General features: G+C 34.1%; 1 protein-coding gene across 2 annotated transcripts in view; it reads right to left on the bottom strand.

Annotated features, from left to right (window-relative positions):
- KCNH7 (potassium voltage-gated channel subfamily H member 7) overlaps window positions 1-23,720 on the bottom strand; it is a 477,588-nt gene that overhangs the window by 59,893 nt on the left and 393,975 nt on the right. For both annotated transcript variants that reach the window (XM_058441599.1, XM_058441604.1), the window contains 2 exons: window positions 16,505-16,930; window positions 5,718-6,117 (listed from right to left, as the gene is read on the bottom strand). In XM_058441599.1, the coding sequence (XP_058297582.1) occupies window positions 5,718-6,117; window positions 16,505-16,930 (826 nt within the window). The remainder of the gene's footprint in view (window positions 1-5,717; window positions 6,118-16,504; window positions 16,931-23,720) is intronic.

Raw genomic sequence — 23,720 nt, 5'->3', positions numbered from 1 at the left:
TAAACACAGATTCTTATGTTGAGAGATTTTGTTTTTCTTTCAGCAATATAAGGATTTTGTTCCATTGTCTTTTGGCTTTCATTGTTCTAATAAGAAATCTATCAACATTATCTTTTTCCTTTGTATATGATGTGTCTTTTTTTCTCTAGCAGCATTTAGTATTTGATTATGATGTGCACCAGTGTATTTTATTCATATTTAACTTGTTTGGGATTCATGGGACTTCTTGGATATGTGGTTTATCGTTTTCATTAATTTTGGAAAAATTTATACCATTATATTTAAATTTAAAAATTTCTGCTATTATTTAAAAAAATAGAATTTTTTTTTTGCTTGCCTTCATCATCTTTGTAAATTCTGGTTCCATTTTACTCGATTTTTTTTTTCCCGTTAAGAATCACATTTTTCTGTGTCTTATAATAGCTCTTAAATTTTAAATAGATATTGGGCACTATAAATTTAACCTTCTTCAACGCTTGTAACTTATTTTTTGTCTTAAAAAAATTAGATCTTCTTGCAGGAGTTAAACCACTTGGGGATCTGCTTTTCCCTTTTGAAGCTTGCTGTTTAAGCTTTTTTGGGGGGACAGATTAGCCCTAGTACTACAGCACTATTTTTTTCTGAGATTTCTACCAAATATTCTGGATGTTCAATAAGGGTTTTCCATTCTGCTGGCTGAAATCTGAAAATCTCCCACATCTATGTGAGCTCTGGAAATTGTTTAGCTTATAGTACTTCTGGTATTTCTTTGCTGGGTTTTGGGGAGTTTTACCCCATGCATTTGTGACTTAGTATTCATTAGTAGATTCAAAAGGATACCTATGTAGGTTTCTGGAGCTTTTCTTTTCCATAACTACTTCTCCAGTTGTCTGTCTTGCAAATTGCAGCAACTTAGCCTCCATGACTTCTGATCTTGTTTTCTTAACTCTGTAAGACTGCCGGGGTCTGCTTAGGTTATTTCTCCCTTCTGTGTTCACTGTGGTCCAGAAAGTGTCTCCAGGCAAAAAGCCAAGATAACATGTGGCCCATATTGTTTGCTTTCCTTCTTTCAGGGATCAAACTTCCCTATTAATTTTCCAGTGCCTGAAAACAATTGCCTTATATATTTTGTTCAGTTTTCTGTTTGTTTTTAATAGAAGGAGAATAAGGTTTTAGTAACTCCATCATAACTGGAAGCAGAACTCCAGTAACTTTTTTTCGCATGCTACAAAAATAAGAAATTCTCCCAATCAAGATGCTTGTCAAGCAGGTCAGAAATGGAATACATTTGCCTTTATTTTTCTGGTTTATGTGTTTTTTAAAATTAAATATATACATGTTATTTATAACATTTAAGATATAAAATTATGCTGTATGTTAGAAAACAGGTATAAATATATGAGCATCACTTATATTTACAATTATTGAATGACTTCACAGTCCTCCTTTTTTTATTTTGAATTATATACACTTTTAAAATGTATTATCTGGTTACTGTACTCTGTACACAGTCAGCAGTACAAAAACTGTCTTTGCAAATAGCAGCTTTTAAAAATACATATACCAATCTATATGCATTAGATATTTACTATTTGTATTTAATGTTTTATTTTTAGTTTCCTTAAATTATATTGTTATAAGATAGGAGGTTGATTGCCTTGTTTTCTAAAACTTGGCTTCAAATTTTTCTTTTAGAATAAAGATTAGAGTTAAACACAGGATGCTGAGAAAGTTCAACCTGATAATCACAATATTTGTAATTAGCACATATACAATCTTTTATCACATTTTTTGTTATTTTATTTTTTTCAGGCTAAAATAAGGCCACTAATGGGTCTGAGAAGTATGTGCATAGATAAAACCATATCATTTTCGAATATAGTTAAACTGGGAATATCGTGTGCACATGCACCTATATACATCAAATGGGTACATAAATTTCAGTATTCTTATTATTGCCAAATTTCAAGTCTTAATTTTACTCTTTTCTTTATTTATGACCTAATAGGTCATGGTGCAGTTCTCCAGGAGTACCTATAAAGTATTTCCTGTGTGACATAAAGCTTTATATAATCCCATTTGGATTAAGGTGTATAGAACCAAGTCTTATATTCAAATAAATGATAGTATGTGGAATGTGGGTGTATCTTACTGTAACCAATTTGATTAGAGTGTTTTCTTTTTTCTTGAAAGATACAATTCATCTGCAGAAAACATGTATTATTCTAATAAATTAATAGAAATAGTATAGTGCTATATTAAAAAGGAAAAAAAGGAAGGAAAGAAGAAAGGAAGGAAGGAAGGAAAAAGGAAGAAAATTGCCTAAAATTCCCCGATTGAGGGAATGGAGATTAGGTGTAGAGCAGGTAAAGAACTGAGCTGTCTTCAATTTTAAAAAATCCACATGATAAATAGCACTACATATTTTACTTAATCCTCACAAGTGGTGTGGATTACTAAGTGGTGAACTGGCTAAACTCAAGTGTATTTTTAAAAGTCTTTCTTAAAAATTCTAAGTTTCAAAATATAGGTTCTATTTTCTTAAAAAGATATTTCTGCTATATATGTGTTTAATTAAGACCAATTATTTCCTTGTTTGATACCTATCTCCTTGTTTGATACCTATGATACTAAAGCAGATGACCCCTATAAAGTGTTTGGTAGTAGTTATAATCACAAAATGGTTGGAACTGTGTTTGCTCTGTGTTCTGTCTCTCTGGAATAAATATTTCTATTTTATTCTAGGAGATTCAACTTCCATTTCTCTCTGGGTACAATGCTACTTCTGTGTTTGCAGCCTAGACTTGGACTGAATTTGTAGAATGTCTTAATAGTTATTGAAATGTAATGTTATCTGCTTATACAAATGCTACTAAAATAAAAATATTAAAACTATGAAAAGTACATTTTATATAAAGCAGACAATAAACTTGGTGAATTTATTTAAATTTCATTAATAGGGATTTATCTAAGCACATTTTATTATCATGTTGACATTAAAAAATCAACTATCAGGATCTATTTTCAACTTTCTATGCATTCTAAGGATAATGTTCTTTTTGAATCTTTAGAAATAAACCATGCTTAAAATCCAAAATTTTCCTGATTAAAAACCCTCAACAAACTAGGCATTGAAAGATCATACTTCAAAATAATAAAAGCAATCTATTGCAAACCCACAGCTAATATCATGAATGGGAAAAAGCCGGAAACATTCCCATTAAGCAGGAGCAACACAAGGATGCCCACTCTCACCACTCCTATTCAACTTAGCACTGGAAGTCCTAGCTAGAACATGCAGGCAAGAGAAGGAAATAAAAGGCCTCCAAACAGGAAAAGAAGTCAAATTATCTCTCTTTGCTGATAATATTATTCTATTCCTATAAACAACCAAAAAGGTCCTGGAAATGATAAATGTCTTCAGTAAAGTTTCAAGATACAGAATCAATGTACAAAAATTTGTAGCATTTCCATGCACCAATAATGTTCCAAATCAAGAATGCAATCCCGTTTATAATAGTCAAAAAATAAAATAGCAAGGAATACATCTAACCAAGGAGGTGAAAGGTCTCTAGAAGGAGACCTACAAAACACTGCTGAAAGAAATCATAGATGACACAAACAAATGGACAAACATTCCATGCTCATGAATTGAAAGAGGCAATATTTTTAAAATGGCCGTACTCCCCAAAGCAATTTACAGATTCAATGCTATTCCTATTGAACTACCAATGTCATTTTCCACAGAATTAGAAAAAAACTATTATGAAATTTATAGAAAATGAAACAGAGCCTGAATGGCCAAAGCAATCCTAAACAAAAAGAACAAAGCTGGAGGCATCACATTACCCAACTTCAAACTATACTATAAGGCCACAGTAACCAAAACAGCATGGTACTGGTACAAAAACAGACACATAGACCAATAGAATGGAATAGAAAACCCAGAAATAAAGCTGCACACCTACAGCCATCTGATCTTCAACAAAGTTGATGAAAATAAGCAATGTATAAAGGACTCCCTATTCAATAAATGGTGCTGAGACAGCTGGCTAGCCATATGCAGAAGTGTTGAACTGGACCCCTATCTTTCACCATCTACAAAAATTAAATCAAGATGGATTTAAGATTGGAATGTAAGATCTCAAACCATAAGAATCCTAGAAGAAAACCTAGGAAATACCATCTGGATAACAGATGCTGGTGAGGCTATGGAGAAAATGGAATGCTTATATTGGGGAATATAAGCATTTATTGCTTGGGGGAAATATAAATTAGTTCAGCAACTGTGGAATGCAGTTTGAAGATTTCTCAAACAGCTTAAAATGGAATTATTATTCGACCCAACAATTCCATTACTGGGTATACATCTGAAGAAAAATAAATCATTCTACCAAAAAGACACATGTACTTATATGTTCACTGCAGCAGTTTTCACATTGAAGAAGACATGGAATCAACCTAGATGTCCATCAACAGTAAACTGGATAAACAAAACATAGTACATATACAATATGGACTACTATGCAGCCACAAAAAAGGAAAAAAAAGCATGTCCTTTGCAGCAACATGGATGCAGCTGGAGGCCATTATCCTAAGTGAATTAATATAGGAACAGAAAACCAAATACCACACGATCTCACTTATAAGTGGAGGCTAAGGATTATGTACACATGGACATAAAGATGAGAACAATAGACATGGGGGACTAGCAGAGTGAGATAAAGGGACGGGGGCAAGGACTGAAAAACTACCTGTTGGGTACTATGCTCATGATCTGGGTGATGAGAATCATTCATACCCCAAACTTCAGCATCACACAATATACCCATGTAACAAAACCTGCACACGTACCCCCTGAATCTAAAATAAAAGTTGAAATTATATTTAAAAATATGGTAAAAAAAATGAAAATAAAAATCCATCATGGTTTTATGCTTTTGCTGATTGCTGCCTGGAAACAGCAAGTTCACCTTCAGTGGTTCCACAGTGTTATTAAAAAATACATGTTAATATTAAAATACCTTTTAACAAACCTTTTTTAATTCCAAAGAATATCTGTTACGAATGATGCCCAGGGGTAATCACTTAGGTCTTGACATAATGTCACAGGAAAAGAAATTTTTAGTCAATGACAGGGGAAAATTACATGTATATTATGTATAAACAGGTATGTGTATATTGCATGTACATATATATAATATATGTATTATATATATACACACACATACACATGTATATGAAAGATTAGTTTACAGAATAATTGTTGTGATGATATATATGGTTAACATTTTTTATGTCTATCTATCTGTCTATCATCTATCTATCTATCTATCTATCTATCTATCTATCTATCTATATCATCTATATCTATCTATCACAGTATAAATGAGTATTTCCCATTCTAATCTAGCCTCAGCTTGAAATGGAAAATAATCATTAGTAATAAATTACAGATACTCTTTTTATAGCAGTAAAACTGGACTGCAAGTTTCAATTCCTGAAACCATGTTGCTCCAATTTTATGCCCATAGTTCCCTAAGGTTCCAAAAGACCTTTTGGTGTCTCCACTTCACAGACAGAATCAGATTTGATGGAATACAGTACCCATATATGTAATCCCATTATCTCCTCAATTTTCTGTAATTTTTTTCTTTGCCTTACTCTAAATATTGTAGAAATATTAAATTCAAGGTATTATTCTATCCTAATAGACAACAGAAGAGAAAGCTACTTACAGCCAATCAACATGACACAAATTGAAAAGATTTTCTCCGAATTCGTGTTAGGAGACACATTCCCGAATCCTACACTGGTTAAACTGCTGAAGGTAAAATAAAGTGCTGTGACGTATTTGTCTTTAATGGATGGTCCAGAACTTGAGTCACTGTCATTGTAACGTTTCCCAATTTGTTGTCCTAAGGAATCCAACCATCCGATTTTGTCAGTCAGATAAGGCCTTTCTACATTCCCAATCGCATACCAAATGCAAGCCAGCCAGTGAGCAATCAGGGCAAAGATGCACATTAAGAGCATTAGAACAGCAGCGCCATATTCTGAATATCGATCCAGTTTCCTGGCCACGCGCACAAGACGGAGGAGTCGGGCAGTCTTCAAAAGACCAATTAATGTTGTTGTCTGTAGAAATAAATGTACACAGTCAGAAACAGTCAGCAAACAATTCAAAGTACATTCATATGAAGCAAAATGGACAAAAACAGGTTAAGACAATATGGTAGCATTAAGGATAACTGCCTATTTAAATTCAGTATTAAACTTAGTTTTTTTTTATGTGATACCTGCTTTGGCAAATACTTTGAAAGTGCATGACACATTAATTTAGTATTGTGGCATGCAAGGCATGGGGCAGAGAATCTGTCTTGTTTTATGTTCTGAGTGCCTTGCATAAGTCCTCAGTGACACATTCATTCACCAACATATTCTAGTGTGTTACTGTGTGCCTAAGGCCACACACTGATATTACAGTGTTAAACAAACAGACATTGTTACTTTCCTAATAGAGACAGTTATTCAATAGGCAAAGTGTCTAATCTAATGAAGAGAAAACAAGATCATAGTCTACTGAGGAGAGAGAGATTTTTAAAAAACAAACAATTAATTTCAGAGAGAGAAAAGTGCCATGATGATAGTAAGCAGACAAATATGATAGAGGGTATTTGGAGGCATGGATTGGGGTAGAAACTGCTTTAAAAATGAAGACCAAGAAGGGCCTTGCTGAGGAGCTGACATTTGAGTTGCAAATCATCTGGATAATGAGAAGGAGCCAGTCAAGCCCCTTCTTCCCATAACTGTGGGAACACTCATTGGATGATTGCATGCATGAATTAGGCACTACATTTAAATGCATTTTTTATTCCTAAGTGTGCTAAATTGAGAAATTATTTCTTGATGTCCCAGTGATATTATAATTGCATTTTGCTTTTGGCTATGATATGTGTAACTAATTGGGTGATTATTACTGACCAGGTATCTAATGATAGGCTGCTTCTATATAATAACAGGATACTTAACTGGTGGTTTGGACTTCAAATCTGATAAGTACAAATTACAAGTTCATTTCTTAGGTTTCCTAAATAATGTCAACTATAAGTACTATATAATTCACAGGGCATATAATTATTCCATAGTTACATGGTGTTTACCAATCAATTATTGAGTTGTTTTATCTGTTCATTATTGCTGCTTATTTCCCAAAGCACATCCAACTACTATATCTTAATGGAAGAAATAGCACATGGAATAACTACCATACCCTATGTATTAATATTGATGATGACAAAGGAACACTAAATATTAAAAAAAAACTTTTTCATTAAAATGTTCTGGCTGGGTATGGTGGCTTGTGCCTATAATCCCAGTGCTTTGGCAGGCTGAAGCAGTAGGATCGCTTGAGCCCAGGTATTTGAGACCAGCCTGGGCAATATAGTGAGACTCGGCCTATATAAAAAATTAAAATAAAATAAAATAAATTAGCTGGGTATGGTGGTGGATGCCTGTGGTCCCAGCTATTCTAGAGGCTGAGGTGGAGGATCACTTGAGCCCAGGAATTTGAGATTTCAGTGAGCTATTATTGTGCCATTGCACTCTAGCCTGGGCAACAGAGCAAGACCCTGTCTTTAAAAGAATGTTCTAATAAGTATTCTACAGTTTCTTGTTTTTCCCTTGTGCCATAGTGATCACAAGGGAAAGGGGATCACTTAGTCTCCCCTGAATTATTCTCTGTTAGTACTGGAACCCTTTAAAGGTGAGAGGAACTTGTGTAGTTGACACGTATTTATCATAACTGGACTCTGGTCTCTGCTCATTTGGGGATGTTTAGAGAGGTGAGTCTTCTCTGTCTCCAATACTGAGTTGTTTTTCAGAGTGTAATGAAGGTGTTTGCATTTTTTTCTTCTTTATAGGTTTAAAAGTATATTTCTTCCCTATGAATGAATATAGGTTTTAAATTATTATTGGCTGGGTCCCTGAGAGAAAAGCAAACTTTCTAATATATATATTATCAATATTTTAGCTTAGCAGTTATGTGCCAGGACTTTGGAACAGACAAACTTATGTTTGAATTCTGCCTCCATACCTGTGTGTCCCCTTGGATAAGTTATTCATTTAATCTTACACTTCATCTGTATGTGAAGTGTAGTTTCTTCATCTGTGAATACAAATAATAAGGCCAACCTTACAGAGTTATAGATAATACCCAATAAATAGGAACTCTGTGTTTCTATTTAAACATCTTTTACATTTTTTCTTTCCATCAATAAGCAAGAACTTTATGTTGTGAAATGGGTTGAAAGAGCTTCCACCCTTTTTAAATGCAATACTTAGATATCTGGAATCACAAGTGGGGGCCTTTCCGTACTGGCCTTGCAGCTCCCCTCAAGAAATGGCAGGGGCATTGAAAGACAGGGACTTCATGTAGGCACACTGACTGCTCAGACTCTGGTAGGAGTCACCCTGGTTCAACATTTCACCATTTCTACACAGTTCAGCTTCCTATGTTTATTTTTCCTCTTAATTCTACTTTCTGTTTATTTGTCCCGAGAAATCAGAAATATTTGAGAATTATTGTTAAAATTTTCTTGTTTTTGGAGCAAAATTTCTTTCCGATCCTCAAAATAAATGAAGTATAATAAAAATTCTCCAAAGAATTGGTTAAATGAAGTGAAAAGCTTTAAAATAAATGAGCTGTTTTTATAACATATTGTGATAATAAGTACTAATGACTCTGCTGGTTGTAAAGAGGGTACAGTAAAAATGATGTTTTGATAAGAAAAGCAATGAAATCTGCTGTGCATGCAACCTTCCTTTTTGCCTTCCTTCCAAAGAAATCTCTGATGTTTCTTCTAGCATTCTATCAAAATGAAGTTAAAATCTGTATGATAGTAAGTTCTCTAAGCAGATAAATCAATATAACGTACATAGTAACACACAAGTGACATCATTTCTGGAAAAAGAAAGTTTAAGAAATATGGGACATGTTGAAGTTTCAACATGTATGGCAGTATTCATGCTAAATAATTGCAGAAGTCATGAGAGAGCCACAAAGGATGGGGAAGGGGAAGAAATTACTAAGTAGTAATTATATCTCTCAGTTGCATTATAAGGATGAGTGAATACTGACTTCAACAGTCAAAGCTATTCTCTTGTAATTCTGTAACATGTACTCCAGAATAACTACATATGCTGGCTTGACAATGTAACAGATGCCTTGCCTTACTTCTATTGTTATCAAATTGCCGCTAACACACCTGGGCATTCTTTGTTAGCTACAGTCGTGTATAAAACATCTTGTAGATGATGCTTAGGATTGTAATAACTCTTTCCTGCTTATTATTTTAATATTTCTTTAAAAACTTAAGGTGTCTTGCCCCAGATTGCAGAATAGAGAGAAGTGATTGCATTAAAATCTAAGAGAGAGTAGATTTAATAATTATTAATCTTCTCCTGCCAATTTGTTACGAACCCTTAGTCCCATTGTTTAGTTTAATGGGCCATCTTTATGTTACCTGCAAGTGAGAAACAGGACCAACAACTACTTTATTATATTGTGCTAAGATCAGAATTTGACTAAGTATAATTGTTTTCAGAATGCATAATAATCTCCCAGCACATCTAATTTCATGTAATATCCAGACATTATGGAAATCTCAATTTTTTGATTTTTGAAAATATAATAAATGTAACTATCCATAAATTTTTTCACAATTTTAAAAACTAGAGATAAAAAACTGTCTCTTAGATGGTATTTCTTAAACTTTTCACTGGTGTTAGAAAAATATTGTCTGTTTATTGTTATTCCTGAAAGCAACTAAAAAGAGCATAAAAGCTCACTAGATGGCAAAATGTGGTTATTGTTATAAAATACAAACACATAATGAAAATAAGATATAAAAAGAGGTGAGTCATTTTGCAGTACATTGCAGCAAGGCACTTTGTTTTCCAGTCCTGCCACTAAGTATAGCAAAGAGGACATAATGGACTCTTAACAAGTCAAGTCTTCACCCACCAGCACCCATGCTGTCTCAGAACTCAACTCATTTATTATGATTGAATAATTTTCCAACTATTTTTTCCAAAATGTCACAGTAAAGTCAGTCTCTGTGAGATTTTTATTTTTAATGTATCTTGTCAATATTATTGTTTTTAATCTAAAGTAACTCTTTTTCCAAAAATTCAATTATTCATTTTGCTGGGTGGCTGATTAATATCATTCAATTTCAAAACTTTAAAAATACATCCACATCCACTGTTTACTAAGCCCTAGATACCTTCTTACATTGAGGTAGAAGTTAGTTTCCTTTATTAGGTATATTAATTTTTAAACTAAACATTATTTAAAAAAATATATATATATATATTCTAAACAATGAAATTTTGTATGTATGTTAGATACTAGGTCCAGTCTCAAGAAGACTGTGTGGTTGTTTTTTGTAGATATTTTACAATAAATCAGGCAAGATTCTCTCTTCATGCCAGTGGAATTCTTTTTGAAGGCTTGAAATTAGAATAAGTAACTTCTTCTCAGTATTAAACAACTCTCTACTCAAGAACAAATTGTCTACAGTTAAACGAAGACTCATTAATAGGAAAAAATATTTTGTTCAAAAATATTAAAAAATTTTTGAAAAATAATTGTACCTTATTTTTTAGTAAACATTTTTAAGAATCTTATATTTAAAATATATTATTTCAGAAATTTACTCTCTAAAACCTTTGCCTATAAATAAGCGATACAATTATTCTTCTATAAATAAAAATATGTAAGTATGTGATCTTTGGTTTCATATGCAGGGTTGATAGAATGAATGATCACTGAAACTTTCTACTTAATCCATCATTTGTCCTTTTTGTCAATAAATATTTGGGTGCAAGTGGGGAAATGTTAACACTAGACAAGTAATAAATTTCATTACTCCACACTCATATTTTGCTTTAGATTTCATTTCAGCTAATCCCCTCTAAGTTCTGGTATTTATATACATCATTCAATTATTTATCCAATAAATCTCAACAATATCGGAAACTAGTTTCTAGTCCTTTGTTCAGCTTAACTACATCATTGTAATATTTCTAAGGATGCATTTACTAATACAATCAAAGAGATATATTTTGAATGTGTCTAAAACCTTGGGGAATTACCTAGATTATAATTCATTTATATCAGACCTCATGAATACTTCTAAAGTATGGCTTTTAAAGAGGAGATTTTTACAATTTCACTGGGAAACTCATTTCAATATTTAATAACCTTTATTATTGAGACACTTATTTTTGTTTTGTTTTATAACTAACATTTTATTTTTCTGCAATTTGAACTTGCTTTGGCTTTCTCTACAGTAACAGACAACTGACCATCAAGTGATTCTAAACAGTAGTATGCAAATGTTACAACAAATAAATAAGTAAGAATGTCATATTTTTTAAATGATAATTTGACTTGTCATGAGAAATATTTTACCAAGGGTTATACTTTATGCCATCTCTAGCAAAACGTAGACAATCAATCACATACAAATGAACAAATGATCAAATAAAAGCAAAATAATTTTTCCATTGGGGATCTTATATCTCTTAAAAGTCATGCCATACATTTTTAGAGGCATGACAAATAGCTCCAAATATAAGCCAATAGAAACTTCTGTCTAAACTCCCAAAAACTATCTAAGGAGACTTAGCAACTTTATGTATAGGCATGTATATGTATACGTGTCTGCAAAATGTGATTTGTTCCTAAAAGTTGAACATGATTATATTGGATGTTTTAGAAGTAAACTAAAGATATCTATTATAAAGATCAAGTTCAGGTGTCAAAATGCTCAGAGTTTGCATATAGATACCTGCTAATATTTTCCTTGCATCAATTTCACAATTCATCTATCAGACTAATAAATCAAACATATCATTATGATCAGAATCCCTCTTTTCTATTGTAATTTTCCCTCAAAGAGCACGGTAGTTACTTAAGTTTCAAAGGCCTTCTTTGCTTGTATTCAGGATTCAGAAAAAATAACGGTAAAGTGTGAAAGGAAAGGGGTCAATGAAGCAAATAATTGCAAGAATCCTAATTTTCTGGGGAGTAAGAGGTTAATGAAGCACGTAATTTAGCAGAGTTTTGTAGATTTCAGCTGCTAATATCTCTGAAATTAAGATTTGCCACAGATGAGCTAAATATGGGAAAACATGAGGCGGATAATCAAAAGTTAACTTTCTGGAGACTGAGCCAATAACATTATTCCTTTGAACCAATGATACAGAGAAAATTTGCCAATGATTGACGTAATGGGTGGTATGATGTTTGCTGATGCAGAAATTAGGAAATAGAGAATCTTTTTATTGTCTCTCTGGATGGCATTATCATCAGGAAGATATTAATGACATAGGCAAGCCCAGTTATTGCCAGTATTTATTTTCTTCAACATGTTTTTTTAACATTATAGAATATCCTCTAGTTATTGTAGGTGATTTGTAGTCATGTAAGAAAAAAATTAAACAGTTATGTCTTCTTCTCTCTCTCTCTTTTTTTTTTTTTGAGATGGAGTTTTGCTCTTTTGCCCAGGCTGGACTGCAGTGGCGCGATCTCTGCTCACTGCAAGCTCCGCCTCCCAGGTTCATGCCATTCTCCTGCCTCAGCCTCCCGAGTAGCTGGGACTACAGGTGCCCGCCACCACGCCCGGCTAATTTTTTTGTATTTTTAGTAGAGATGGGGTTTCACCGTGTTAGCCAGGATGGTCTCGATCTCCTGACCTCGTGATCTGCCCGTCTTGGCCTACCAAAGTGCTGGGATTACAGGCGTGAGCCACTGCGCCCGGCAGTGCCATGTCTTCTTTAGTAAAAATGTATATGTCAATATATCATCTTAGCATTTATTAACACCTGTTACATAGATTACATAATATAGATAAAAATTTGATTTTTTTCTAGGGTTGAATGTAAATAAAAGTGTTACAGTATCTTAACATTTAGGGAAATTGGCAAAGAAGATATTAATGTTTAATTGACATTGACAAAATTATGTTTTCTGAGCTCATCTATGATGCTTTGATGGATAGAAAACATTTTAGGACCGGGCACACTGGCTCACGCCTGTAATTCCAGCACTTTGGGAGGCTGAGGCAAGCAGATCACTTGAGCTCGGAGTTCGAGATCAGCCTGGGCAACATAGTGAAACCCTCTTTGCCAAAAAATATGAAAATTAGCCGGGTATGGTGGCGTCTGCCTGTAGTCCCAGCTCCTCGAGGGGCTGAGGCAGAGGATCACTTGAGCCCGGGAGGCAGAGGCTGCACTGAGCTGAGATTACACCACTGCACTCTAGCTTGGGTGACAGAATGAGACCGTGTCTTAAAATTAAGCAATTAAGAAATTATGACTGTTCTTATAATTTGTTGAAAATCACTCTTAATTTGTTTATTTATGTACTTATGCATTTATTTATGTACTTAAGCATTTATTGTGTAGAAACATTCATCTATGAACATATGAAAGCCCTCTCCTGGGATTCCTCTTTATCCCAGAGATGGCTACTGGATCTTGTATATCTAAACAACAAAATCCCTGCCACTTTAAAAAGTGTAGGTTTTAAGGCTTTATTTTTGACCTGTCGAATATGTGTCTCCAGACCCTTAACAGATCCACACAGAAAACTGACACATGGTTCTTGTTTAGAAGCTAATCCAAACCAATCTTTGTCAGGATTGTATCTAACATTTAATTTAATGGATCTCATTTCTCTTCTTATACTCACATATTTTTCTAGGTGCTCATGGGGTGCTTGACTTCCTACATGTCACCTGTAGTTGAATAACCAATAGTCATCACAAACTTAAGGTGGCTAAAACAGGAATTTCTTCCCCACAACACACTTTTTCTCCCTAAGGTTTTTCCATCTGAATAAATGCATTACCATTTATAATTTTGCTTCAGCAACCCTCCTGCCCTTCACCAAAGAAATGTTTCAATAAGAATAAACAAGCAACAAAAAAAGTTTGCACCACCCTTAATTCTGCTTTTTCTCCTACTCTTCCATTCAATACTTAATCCATCAACCAGCCTTGGCAGCTCACCTCCAAAATATATCCCAAATTTCTTTACTTTTCTTCATTTCTGTTGCTATCAAGCTGTTGTTTTTGTCCTGCATCACAACGTGTGGTCTGAACTAGTTCCCTGCTCCTAGCCTGACTCTCCAGTCTGCAGATGACAGCCTTTGCAGTCTTCAAAATGTCCATCGGATAATATCATTCCTGTTCCAAAGACTCCATTGCAGCCAGAATAAGTAAGAAATCCCACATATCTAGGTGATTTGGTCTCTGTCTCTGCCTTCTCAAACCTTAGCATTCCACCTCTTACTGTGTGGTTCAGCCTGGCAGCCACCAGCCATCTTTCTGTTCCTCTACCATAACAAACTTGTTCCCCAAATGCGACATTTGCACTAGTGTTTCCTTCTGTGTGAAATGCTCTGCACGGTGGTCTCATGTGGATGGTTGCTTCCTGTCAAGTCTCAACTCAAATGGCCTCTCCTTACTGGCCTTTTGTAATTTCCAATTCAAATTAGCCATCCATCCAGGTCATTCTCTATCACATCTACCTGCTTTGCTATCATCACAGCATTTACTCTTTCCTGAAAACTTTCTGCACTGTGTTTGTTGGTTTGTTTATTAATGGTCTTTTGCCCTCTGCCATCCCCTACCCCTGTTTCTCAATTCTAGAATGTAAGTTCCTGGACAATACAAACTTTGTCTGATTTACTTCTGAATCTCTAAACCTAGGACAGTGCCTGTCACTTTGAAGGGTACCCAACAAACAATTTTGGAATAAATAAAGTATTATATTAGTAATCAAGAGTAATGCAGAAAATAGGACTGAGTGCATCACTGAAAAATTCTAGGTTTCAACAGTCTCATTCTGTAAAATGGGAATAATAGTACTTTAGCTTTGTAGGCAGAGGATTGAACCAGATAATTTCCTGTGGTTACTTCTAGTTCTAAGATCCACATTGGCAGCAGTACTAGATTTTAATTTGGGGGTAACACTTACATTATGTCCAGAATTTTTAGTGCATTTTAAAATTCAGACTTTAAAATTTAAAAGACACAAACTTCTTAAAACTTATCCCATTATACTTCTAAGCTTGTCTACAAATCACTAATGTTTGCTGTTGGTGTGTATATTTTAACTTTTGAAAGAATGAGGTTTTATTTTATTGTTCATCAACATAAGCTTATTTGGTGTAATGATATGAATCACCCATTATAAGAAATTCAAAGATATATATTAATAAAGAAGTATTTCACTGTCTTTTAGTTAAAACCCAAAGTTAGGAGTAGCTAATATTAAAAGTTCAGCTAATTAAGAACAGCTGATTTTTAAAAAGTATTTTGCTGAGTCACATGTATTATCTCATTAGAGTCTCAAATTAGAAAAAAAAAGCAAGAGGAGAAGGTAATATTATTATCATCCTTTCACAGATGAGGAACGTCAGGTTGGGACTTTGTTTAAAATTGTAGAACCCAGGAAAAAAGTATTATTTCATTGCCCTGCTCTTAAATGACTCATAGTTTGATCAGAGTTTATTTCTAACAAATAAATAGATTTAGAAATAAAATATTTTGGTCCCCCTTGGTCCAGGAGGATTATCTTGTTCTAAAGCCTTCATTGGCTAGGAAGCAACCATCTTCCAAGAGGAGTTGGTCTCCTCTTTGTTGGGGAGAGGAGGAAGTTGGTGCAGGGCAGGGTTCTTATGTAGAAAAAGACACAATTTTTAAAAATCCAACATATTGAGGATTTTTTCAACCTATTCCCTTGGAACTACTTTCAAGCATTCTGTTAATCTTTCTGTTATAGAATCCAGAAAGTTTAAAATGGTAAAAATAATGGAAATTAGATGAAGTGAACTGCAGGAAAACTTAACTTCTTTTAGAGCAAAGAGTCTTTTGAGGAGCTGATTAAAGTTCTGGACCCTCTATCCAGAAAATGCACAATACATACACTTCTCGTATTTTCTTAGTTTCCAACTTTATTAGGCATTGGGATACACAAAAAGAACTTTCCAAGCTGGATATTATTTAAGAGAAAGAATTTTTGAATAAGACATTTCAGAAGGTGCCCTCTTCACATAATTTGAACAAAAACCAAATCTCTGCTGTCTCAAACCTTAATAATGAATTAAGAAAAACAGAGACATACTTAATATTTGAGAGTTTTACACCCATGAAGTTAATAAGTAGAGATTTTAAATCCTGGGAATGTTCTGTGTGCTATGGACCACTTGTTTCCAAGTTTAATTTGTTGGGTAAAGAATGGAGAATCTTTTGCATCTCTTAGCAAAAAGAGAAAGAATTTGATTTGCAATGGCAAAATGGTTTCATTTCATTCTGTAGCATCCCCAATTGAAAATGAATTTTATCTGTGAGATACAAGAAGCTTGCAAAGCAACTATTCTTTTTGCAGTTAAAATAGATTCACTTTTATAATTGCAATCTTTCAGAAAATAAGAATCTTAAGCAGTTCTTACCTCATCAGAACCTGATCCAAAAATCAGCAAGTCAAAAGGAATTGCTGCAACCATGTCAATCAGGAACCAGCCTTTGAAGTAGTGTATTGCTATTTTGGCGGGATCACTTACCACTTCTTCATTCTGATTTACATATGTTGTTCTGAAGTTTATTAAAATATCTATGATAAACATAATATCCACAATCAAGTCTACCACATTCAAAGGGCTACAAGAATAGCCACATTCTCGTCTTTTCTGTTCTTCTCTGTCATTGAGGAGGAAGGCTGCGGAGTAGGGAGTAAATATAGCAGTGTATATGACCAACAGCAGGATAAGCCAGTCCCAGACTGCCTTGAAAGGGCTGTAGTGCAATATCGTAAACTTGTTGATGCGTGGTGTCTGCAGTTTGTATTCAGGTAGGACATCCGCTCCTAAAGAGAGAACCTGAATGTGGAAAGGAAAGTCATACACTACATAAATATGCCATTTTTAATCCGGTAAACCTATAAAATATTAAGGGAACTTAATTATACAGTAAAATGTATTAGAGAGAATTCATGGAATTTGGAAGTATTTATGAAACACATACATTAAATAAACCTATATAAACATATATTATACAGTGTATTTGGCTCAAGAAAATCACACTGGCATTTCTTGATAAATATGAATTTCACTGAAAAAATAATAAATATTGCCGCTGAGATACTAAGGAATGTTACTGTTTCCTTTGGAACATAGTACTTCTCCGATGTAAAAATACATGGCTGTTTTTAGAAAATCACAAAGTTGGTTTTGATATATTAGTAATGCAGTTTTCAAATCTAGGAAAGGATTAGTTGTAACGAACAGAAGCAGTCTACTTGGATCCATGGTCACATTTAATTTACATATATTTAATTTATAATTAAACCTTGATAAATTAAACTAGACTCATTCAAATTTTAATTAAGCAGAATTTCCCACCTGCAATCTGTTTTTAACATTAGGGGAAAAAAGGCAAATGAGATTAAAATGAACACAAAAGAGGCTTTTCCTTAAAAGGTTGAGACAGTATTTGATATTCCGGGACAAACACACTTTCATTCCAACTCTTCCGTCACATTTAGAGAATTGCAAAAAGAAAATTCTACAAGGAGATGTTCAGAATATTGACCTGGAAATGTTGCAAGATGTTTAGACACCAAGTGGTACTTCACCTCCAAGATTTATTCTCCTTAGAAGGCATCACATAAACTAAAACAGTTCACCTTTTAGAGTTTTAGTTTACCTGAAAAAAATGAAAGCTAAAGTACAGTTTTGTCTCTACCAAGTAGAAAGGTCCATGATTTAGTGATTTAAGACTAAGTTTTAAAAACAAAAGTCAAAACAAAAGGGTTACTTAGCTACCCAGGAAATGTAATTTATTGGGTAAAATGTAAGCCTTAATACATGGGTTTTAAAAAGCTGAAATTTTGTAATGGCTCCACAAATGGCATATAAAGAGTCATTTAAAAAGGGAAACGTGGGTTCTAATTTAATGCTATGAATATCCCACACATATACAATGGCTCTATTTCAAAGTTAATTTCACTAGTACATGTCCATAGACTAGATTATTCTAAACACAATTAATACATCATCAGCTTTGCAGCATGGATCTCAGGTAATCCCCCATTGGTTAGTCAGAGAGTGTTATTTCTATGTTTTTGGCAATTCTATTCATGTTGGTTTAACTTGACTGTAATAATGAATTATGTCAGGTGTATTTGAAATTTAAATCTTATATTTATTGTCATATCTCATAACTTTTTATCCCCACATAATGAGTTACCATCCCTATTTTTGAAAGGACTTTAAAAGTTAAATAACCCCAAGTGAGACACAACTTTTAAACATAACTAAAGATTTGGCTAAAATATGCAAAGCTGCTTTTTGAAAACTGCTAAACTGTTTTAACTAGTTTTCAAAAAAATAGTAAAGAATCTGACCCGACCACTTAATCAGTCCAGTGTAAATTTGAACCAGCCAGTTTATAGAGACAACGGGGTTTTATTTTAAGCTATTATGAGAAAGATGACAGCTAATTATTAGCAAAAGAGCAATCTGGAAAATAAAGTGATTTTATTATCTGTGAAATATTAAAAGTCCAAGATACACACACATATATAAGTATATGACTTTCAAAATCCAAATGGGAGTAATTAAATTATCTGTCATTTTAGAAGTACAGATTAATAGAACTCTGATCCCATTATGCTTAGTATAGAGAACAAGTGTGTGACATTTTGGTCTGTACAAAATGAAATACGTCATGTTCCTTTCTAAAAAAGCAGAACTACTCAGTATATAGAAAGCAAAATATACAGCTTTATTTTGGCTTTCAAAGTCATTAAAGTCATTTAAAATATAGACGCATTCTATCTTTCTAGTCCTTTCTTCCATTAGATTCCTGTGTACCCAGGGCACTCCAGCAAAACAAGACTAAAATTTTTGAGCTGCTGAGATCTTTCCATATCCTTAAATCCACAAATGTTTTTCATAAAAAGGACATGTAGTCAATCAAAGAGGAAAAATAAGTCACTTTTAATGACAGATATATTTGTGTGAGTTTGCTCACTGCTTAGGTGACAAACTTCTGATACTAACCTCCCGCATGGGGCAATTGCAATACCTCTTTTAACAAAAGTATAAATTAGAATGCAAGCAGCAATCTTGGAACTGTGGCTGAAACTCTTTCCATCCCACATAGGCACACAGGCATACCTTCATTTAACATTCAGATGACCACTGTGTTAAGAGCTGGAGATTGAAAGATGGGGAAGACACTGTCCCTGAGATCTTGGAGTTTATAGTCTGTTTGGAGACAGATGCGTGGGAAAATGGGAGTTCCCTTGAGGTCCACTTCACTCAGGGCCTGGGATTGGTGATGGTGCTGATGGAGGAGGTGGGTGGTCTTCACAGAGGATTTTTGGGAAAAGACGGCAGTTGAACTGAGACTGAATAGGAGTCAGAAAAGGACACAGCTAAGGGATGAGGAAGTTGGGAAGGGAAGGATATTACAAGCAGAGGGGACAGAATGAACAAGGGTAAGAAAACATAAAATCATGTGTTGTGTGTTGGGGAATTGTAGGCAGCCTTATATTTTGCTAAAGAATAAAATGCCAGGGAAGTAGGGTGGAGGATGGCCATGGAGAGGGCCAGTTCCAGGTTGCTGAAGGTCTAATGTGACAGGATAGGGATCTCAGGCTCTGTACTTTGGGTCAACGTTCTCATACAGGAATAATATACAGGCTCTTTTTTAAAAGGAAAGACAATTATTGCAGGATTTATATTATTCTTATTTACAATGTTAGATAAATATGTTCAAAAATAAAACCAGATTAGAATTTCTTATGCTTATACCTCTTAATATGACTTGTGGGTTAAATTGTGTACCCTAAAAGGATATGTTAAAGTCATAATTCCCAGTACCCATGAATGTGACTTTATTTGGAAAGAGGGTTTTTGTAGATATAAATCAAGTTAAGATGAGGTCACAGTGGTTTGGGGTGGGCCTTAATCCAGTAACTGGTATCCCTATAAGAAGAGAGAAGTTTGGATACAGAGACACAAAGACACACAAGCAGAATGCCATGTGTCATGGGAGCAGATACAGCTGCAAGCCAAGGAATGCTATGGATTGTCCACAGCCACCAGAACCTCAAATAGAGACAGGCACAGGATATATTTTTCCTCAGAACCTCCAGAAGGAAACAACCTTGCCAACATCTTGATTTCAGACTTCTAGACCCCAGAATTGTGCGAAAATAAACTTCTGTTGTCTTAAGCCACTCAGCTTGTGGTAGTTTATTATGGCAGCCCTGAAAAAACTAATACAATGACAAAAAAATGAAAACACTTGAAAATAAAATATTTATAAAACTAGTGAATTCAAACTCTCATTACTAACTCAATATGTGACATTTCTGTAGATCAAAAATGATTGAAATTTGACTATTGTGTATGGTTTAATCTAATAGATAAAACATTTTTCTCTATTCTAATCTTAATGTCTTTTTTTGAAAAAGTATGTTGTCAGAATAGTATTAACCAACTTCAAAGATTTACTTGCCTTATCAAGATAATCTAACCTAATTCTTAATGTGAACTCTGTTCCTATTAGGCTTCAAAAGCCAATTTAAATGGTGTTACTTGAAAACTATACAAATGTTTTTCTTTACTTAAGTTTAGCTTTAGGGCATTATTGAATTCTACATTAAGTGATTATCTAAACACATTATCTCTCAGTACTGGGAGTTCATTTGTTACATTCCAATATGCCCATTGATACAGAGCCACTGCAATTTGGTATGTATAACAATGGAGTGTGTTTTGACAATGCATTTGTAGAAACTGGTATGGTATCAAATGTTATGGTACAGGTTCTTTTGACTTCTGCATCATTATGCATGTTTTATGTGACTGCTTAATTGCCTCATGACTTTTAATAGCCAAACAACTTCAAAAAGCTTTATTTATATAGCAAGCATTAGCATCGTGAGGTAAATCCAAATGCAGTCATTGTTACTGTAGTCAGGTAGATGGCAGTACTTTGTTATTAGGCAATCATCTTAATGATTCAGAAGATTCTCATATTTATTGTTTTAAATTTTCACCAAGATACAGGAATTTTGAAGATTTTCCAGGAGAACTTGTGGCCTTCTGAGAACATTTCTTTCTATGGATATCAGTTTGAGAATTATTAAATATTATTAGGCAGAGGAATCAAGGTGGCCAAATTTGGTTTTAGACAGATGCATCTGGCAATGGAATGGAGGAAAAATGAAAGAGGATCAAGACCAGATACTTAGAGATCAATTAGGACTTTGGTATGCCAGGAGGGAAATAATGGAAGCCTACACTAGGAACCAGGTGGCAGAAATTGAGAGGAGGGGATATATTTGAGAAATAAATACATCTCAGGGTATAAGGATGAGGAGTGGAGAAATACTTGTTTCTTTATGGTTCCAATAATAGCAAATCTTATTAGACCCAATCAGGTAATATAAATCTTTGAAGTGTTTGGAATAAAGGAAAGAGCACTAGACCTTAAATTCTACAATCTGGGTTTGAAGTCCAGACACAATTGTTCTGATATGCCATTTAATCTCTAGATCTAGTTCTTTTTTAAAAAAATTGGTGTAATGTAGATAGTAATCTTTGCAAAAACCACCTATCTATCCAGAGCTACCATATAACATCAGATATTTTTTATAAAATTCGTTGGTAAAATGGGAAATGTTTACAGATGCATAAAGTATTTTCATTATTGTTTTGAGTTCTAGGGTTAGCTGTTGAAATCCTGGTTCAAACAAATCAACTCTATCCCAAATATTTAAAAACTGATTGGATAAAGCTGTACATTGACTGAATATTGATGATATTACAGAATTGTTTTAGTTATCTATTTTTTGTATCAAATCAAACCAAAACATAGTGACCTAAAGTAGTCATTTTGTTATTTATGATTCTATGGATCCAAAATTTAGGCAGGTCTTGGCTAGTCAATTTTTCTTCTCCACAGAACGTCAACTGGGGTAATTCAGTGATATTTAGTTGGTGGGGGAGCTTGTGTGGAGAATCCAAGAAGGCTTCATTCACATGTCTAGTACTTCGATGAAGATAGTTGGAAGGCTGGGCTCACCCAAGATGTTGGAATGGCTGGGTATCTCTCTATATATGTAGATAGATAGTTTGAGCAATCAATGGATAAATAGATATGTTCTCTCCTATGGTCTCTTAAGCAGGGTAGTAAGATGTGGTGGCTCAGCACTCCCAAAAGAAGTGGAAACTCCCAGGCTTCTTCAGGTCAAGGTCTAGAACTTCTATAGCCTCACTTGTGCCATATTCTATTGGGAAAAGCAGAAGCAGGCCAGCCCAGATTCATGAAAGTAGGGGAATGGTCTCTACCTCTTGATAGGGAAATGATATGCATGTGGAAGGGAAGGATTCAATCAGTTAGGGTCATCTTGGAGACAAACTATCACAGAAATTATTGACAATTATTGTTTGTAGATACGGAAATGATATTGTAGTTATGTGCTTTTAAAAGTAGTCTTTACCTTTTCAGAGTACAGAGTGAAGTATTTATAAAGGAAATGTTATAATATTTGGACTTTGCCTCAGAACAATCCAGAGTTTGGGGAGAGGAAGGAGAGAGAAGGTCTGAATGTTGGCTGTATATTGATTTTTATTGAAACTGGATGATGGATAGTTACTATTATCTCTATTTTTATAATAAACTTAAAATTTTTTAAAATAAACAGGTTAAGAAAAGAATTCTAGAATCTTATTCAGAAATGTCTAAGATAGTTAAGAATGGAGTTTCCCGACTGAAAAAAAGAAATAGGTTTACAAACATCATAGAGGCTTACCTCTGTAAGAATTGAGTTGGTTCCTTATTAGGCAAATTTAGATTCCTGTTTACACTGCAGAATGTTTACTTTGCCTTCTGCATATATAGTTCATATTATGTAGATCTGTGTTCAGCCATACAGACTGCACACAACCCCAATTTTGCCCAACCTTGAACTCTTTGACATCAAGCTTCTGTTAAGTTGGTGGCTGGGAAAATCATGTTCCAAGATAGTCAGACATGCTAACTGCAGAGGTCCATTGCTCTGAGTATACTTAGCTACACTGCTCATTAAGTTAGATTAAAATACAGCCACATTTCAGAGACTCATCACCTTAGATCTCTTACTGAAATACTTTTACTTTGCTAGAGTTACATATTAAACCTTCAAGCTTTCATTCTGGATTGAATATATAAGAAGTATATTTTTGCATTTTTCTCACAAAACTGCCACTAAATGTTTACATTGTTTAATGTCATTTTAATAAATATTTGCATTACATATTTCTTTTAATATTCATTTCTAGGAAATGGCTGGTCTCTCAAGGAACTTAAAAGTTTCCTCTCTCTCTCTTATTTCATTTTTATTTCACTTTAAGTTCCAGGATACATGTATAGAATGTGCAGGTTTGTTACATAGGTATACATGTACCATGGTGGTTTGCTGCACCTATCAACCCATCATCTAGGTTTTAAGCCCCACATGCATTAGGTATTTGTCCTAATGCTCTCCCTCCCCTTGCCCCCCACCCCCGACAGGCCTCTGTGAGAGTGTGTGTTGTTCCCCTCCCTGTGTCCTCCATGTGTTCTCATTGTTCAACTCCCACTTATAAGTGAGAACATGCAGTGTTTGGTTTT

Source organism: Hylobates moloch, unplaced genomic scaffold, assembly GCF_009828535.3.
Source record: "Hylobates moloch isolate HMO894 unplaced genomic scaffold, HMol_V3 SCAFFOLD_1, whole genome shotgun sequence".
Classification (NCBI taxonomy): Eukaryota; Metazoa; Chordata; class Mammalia; order Primates; family Hylobatidae; genus Hylobates; species Hylobates moloch.
This window is presented reverse-complemented; position numbering and strand designations above follow the sequence as displayed.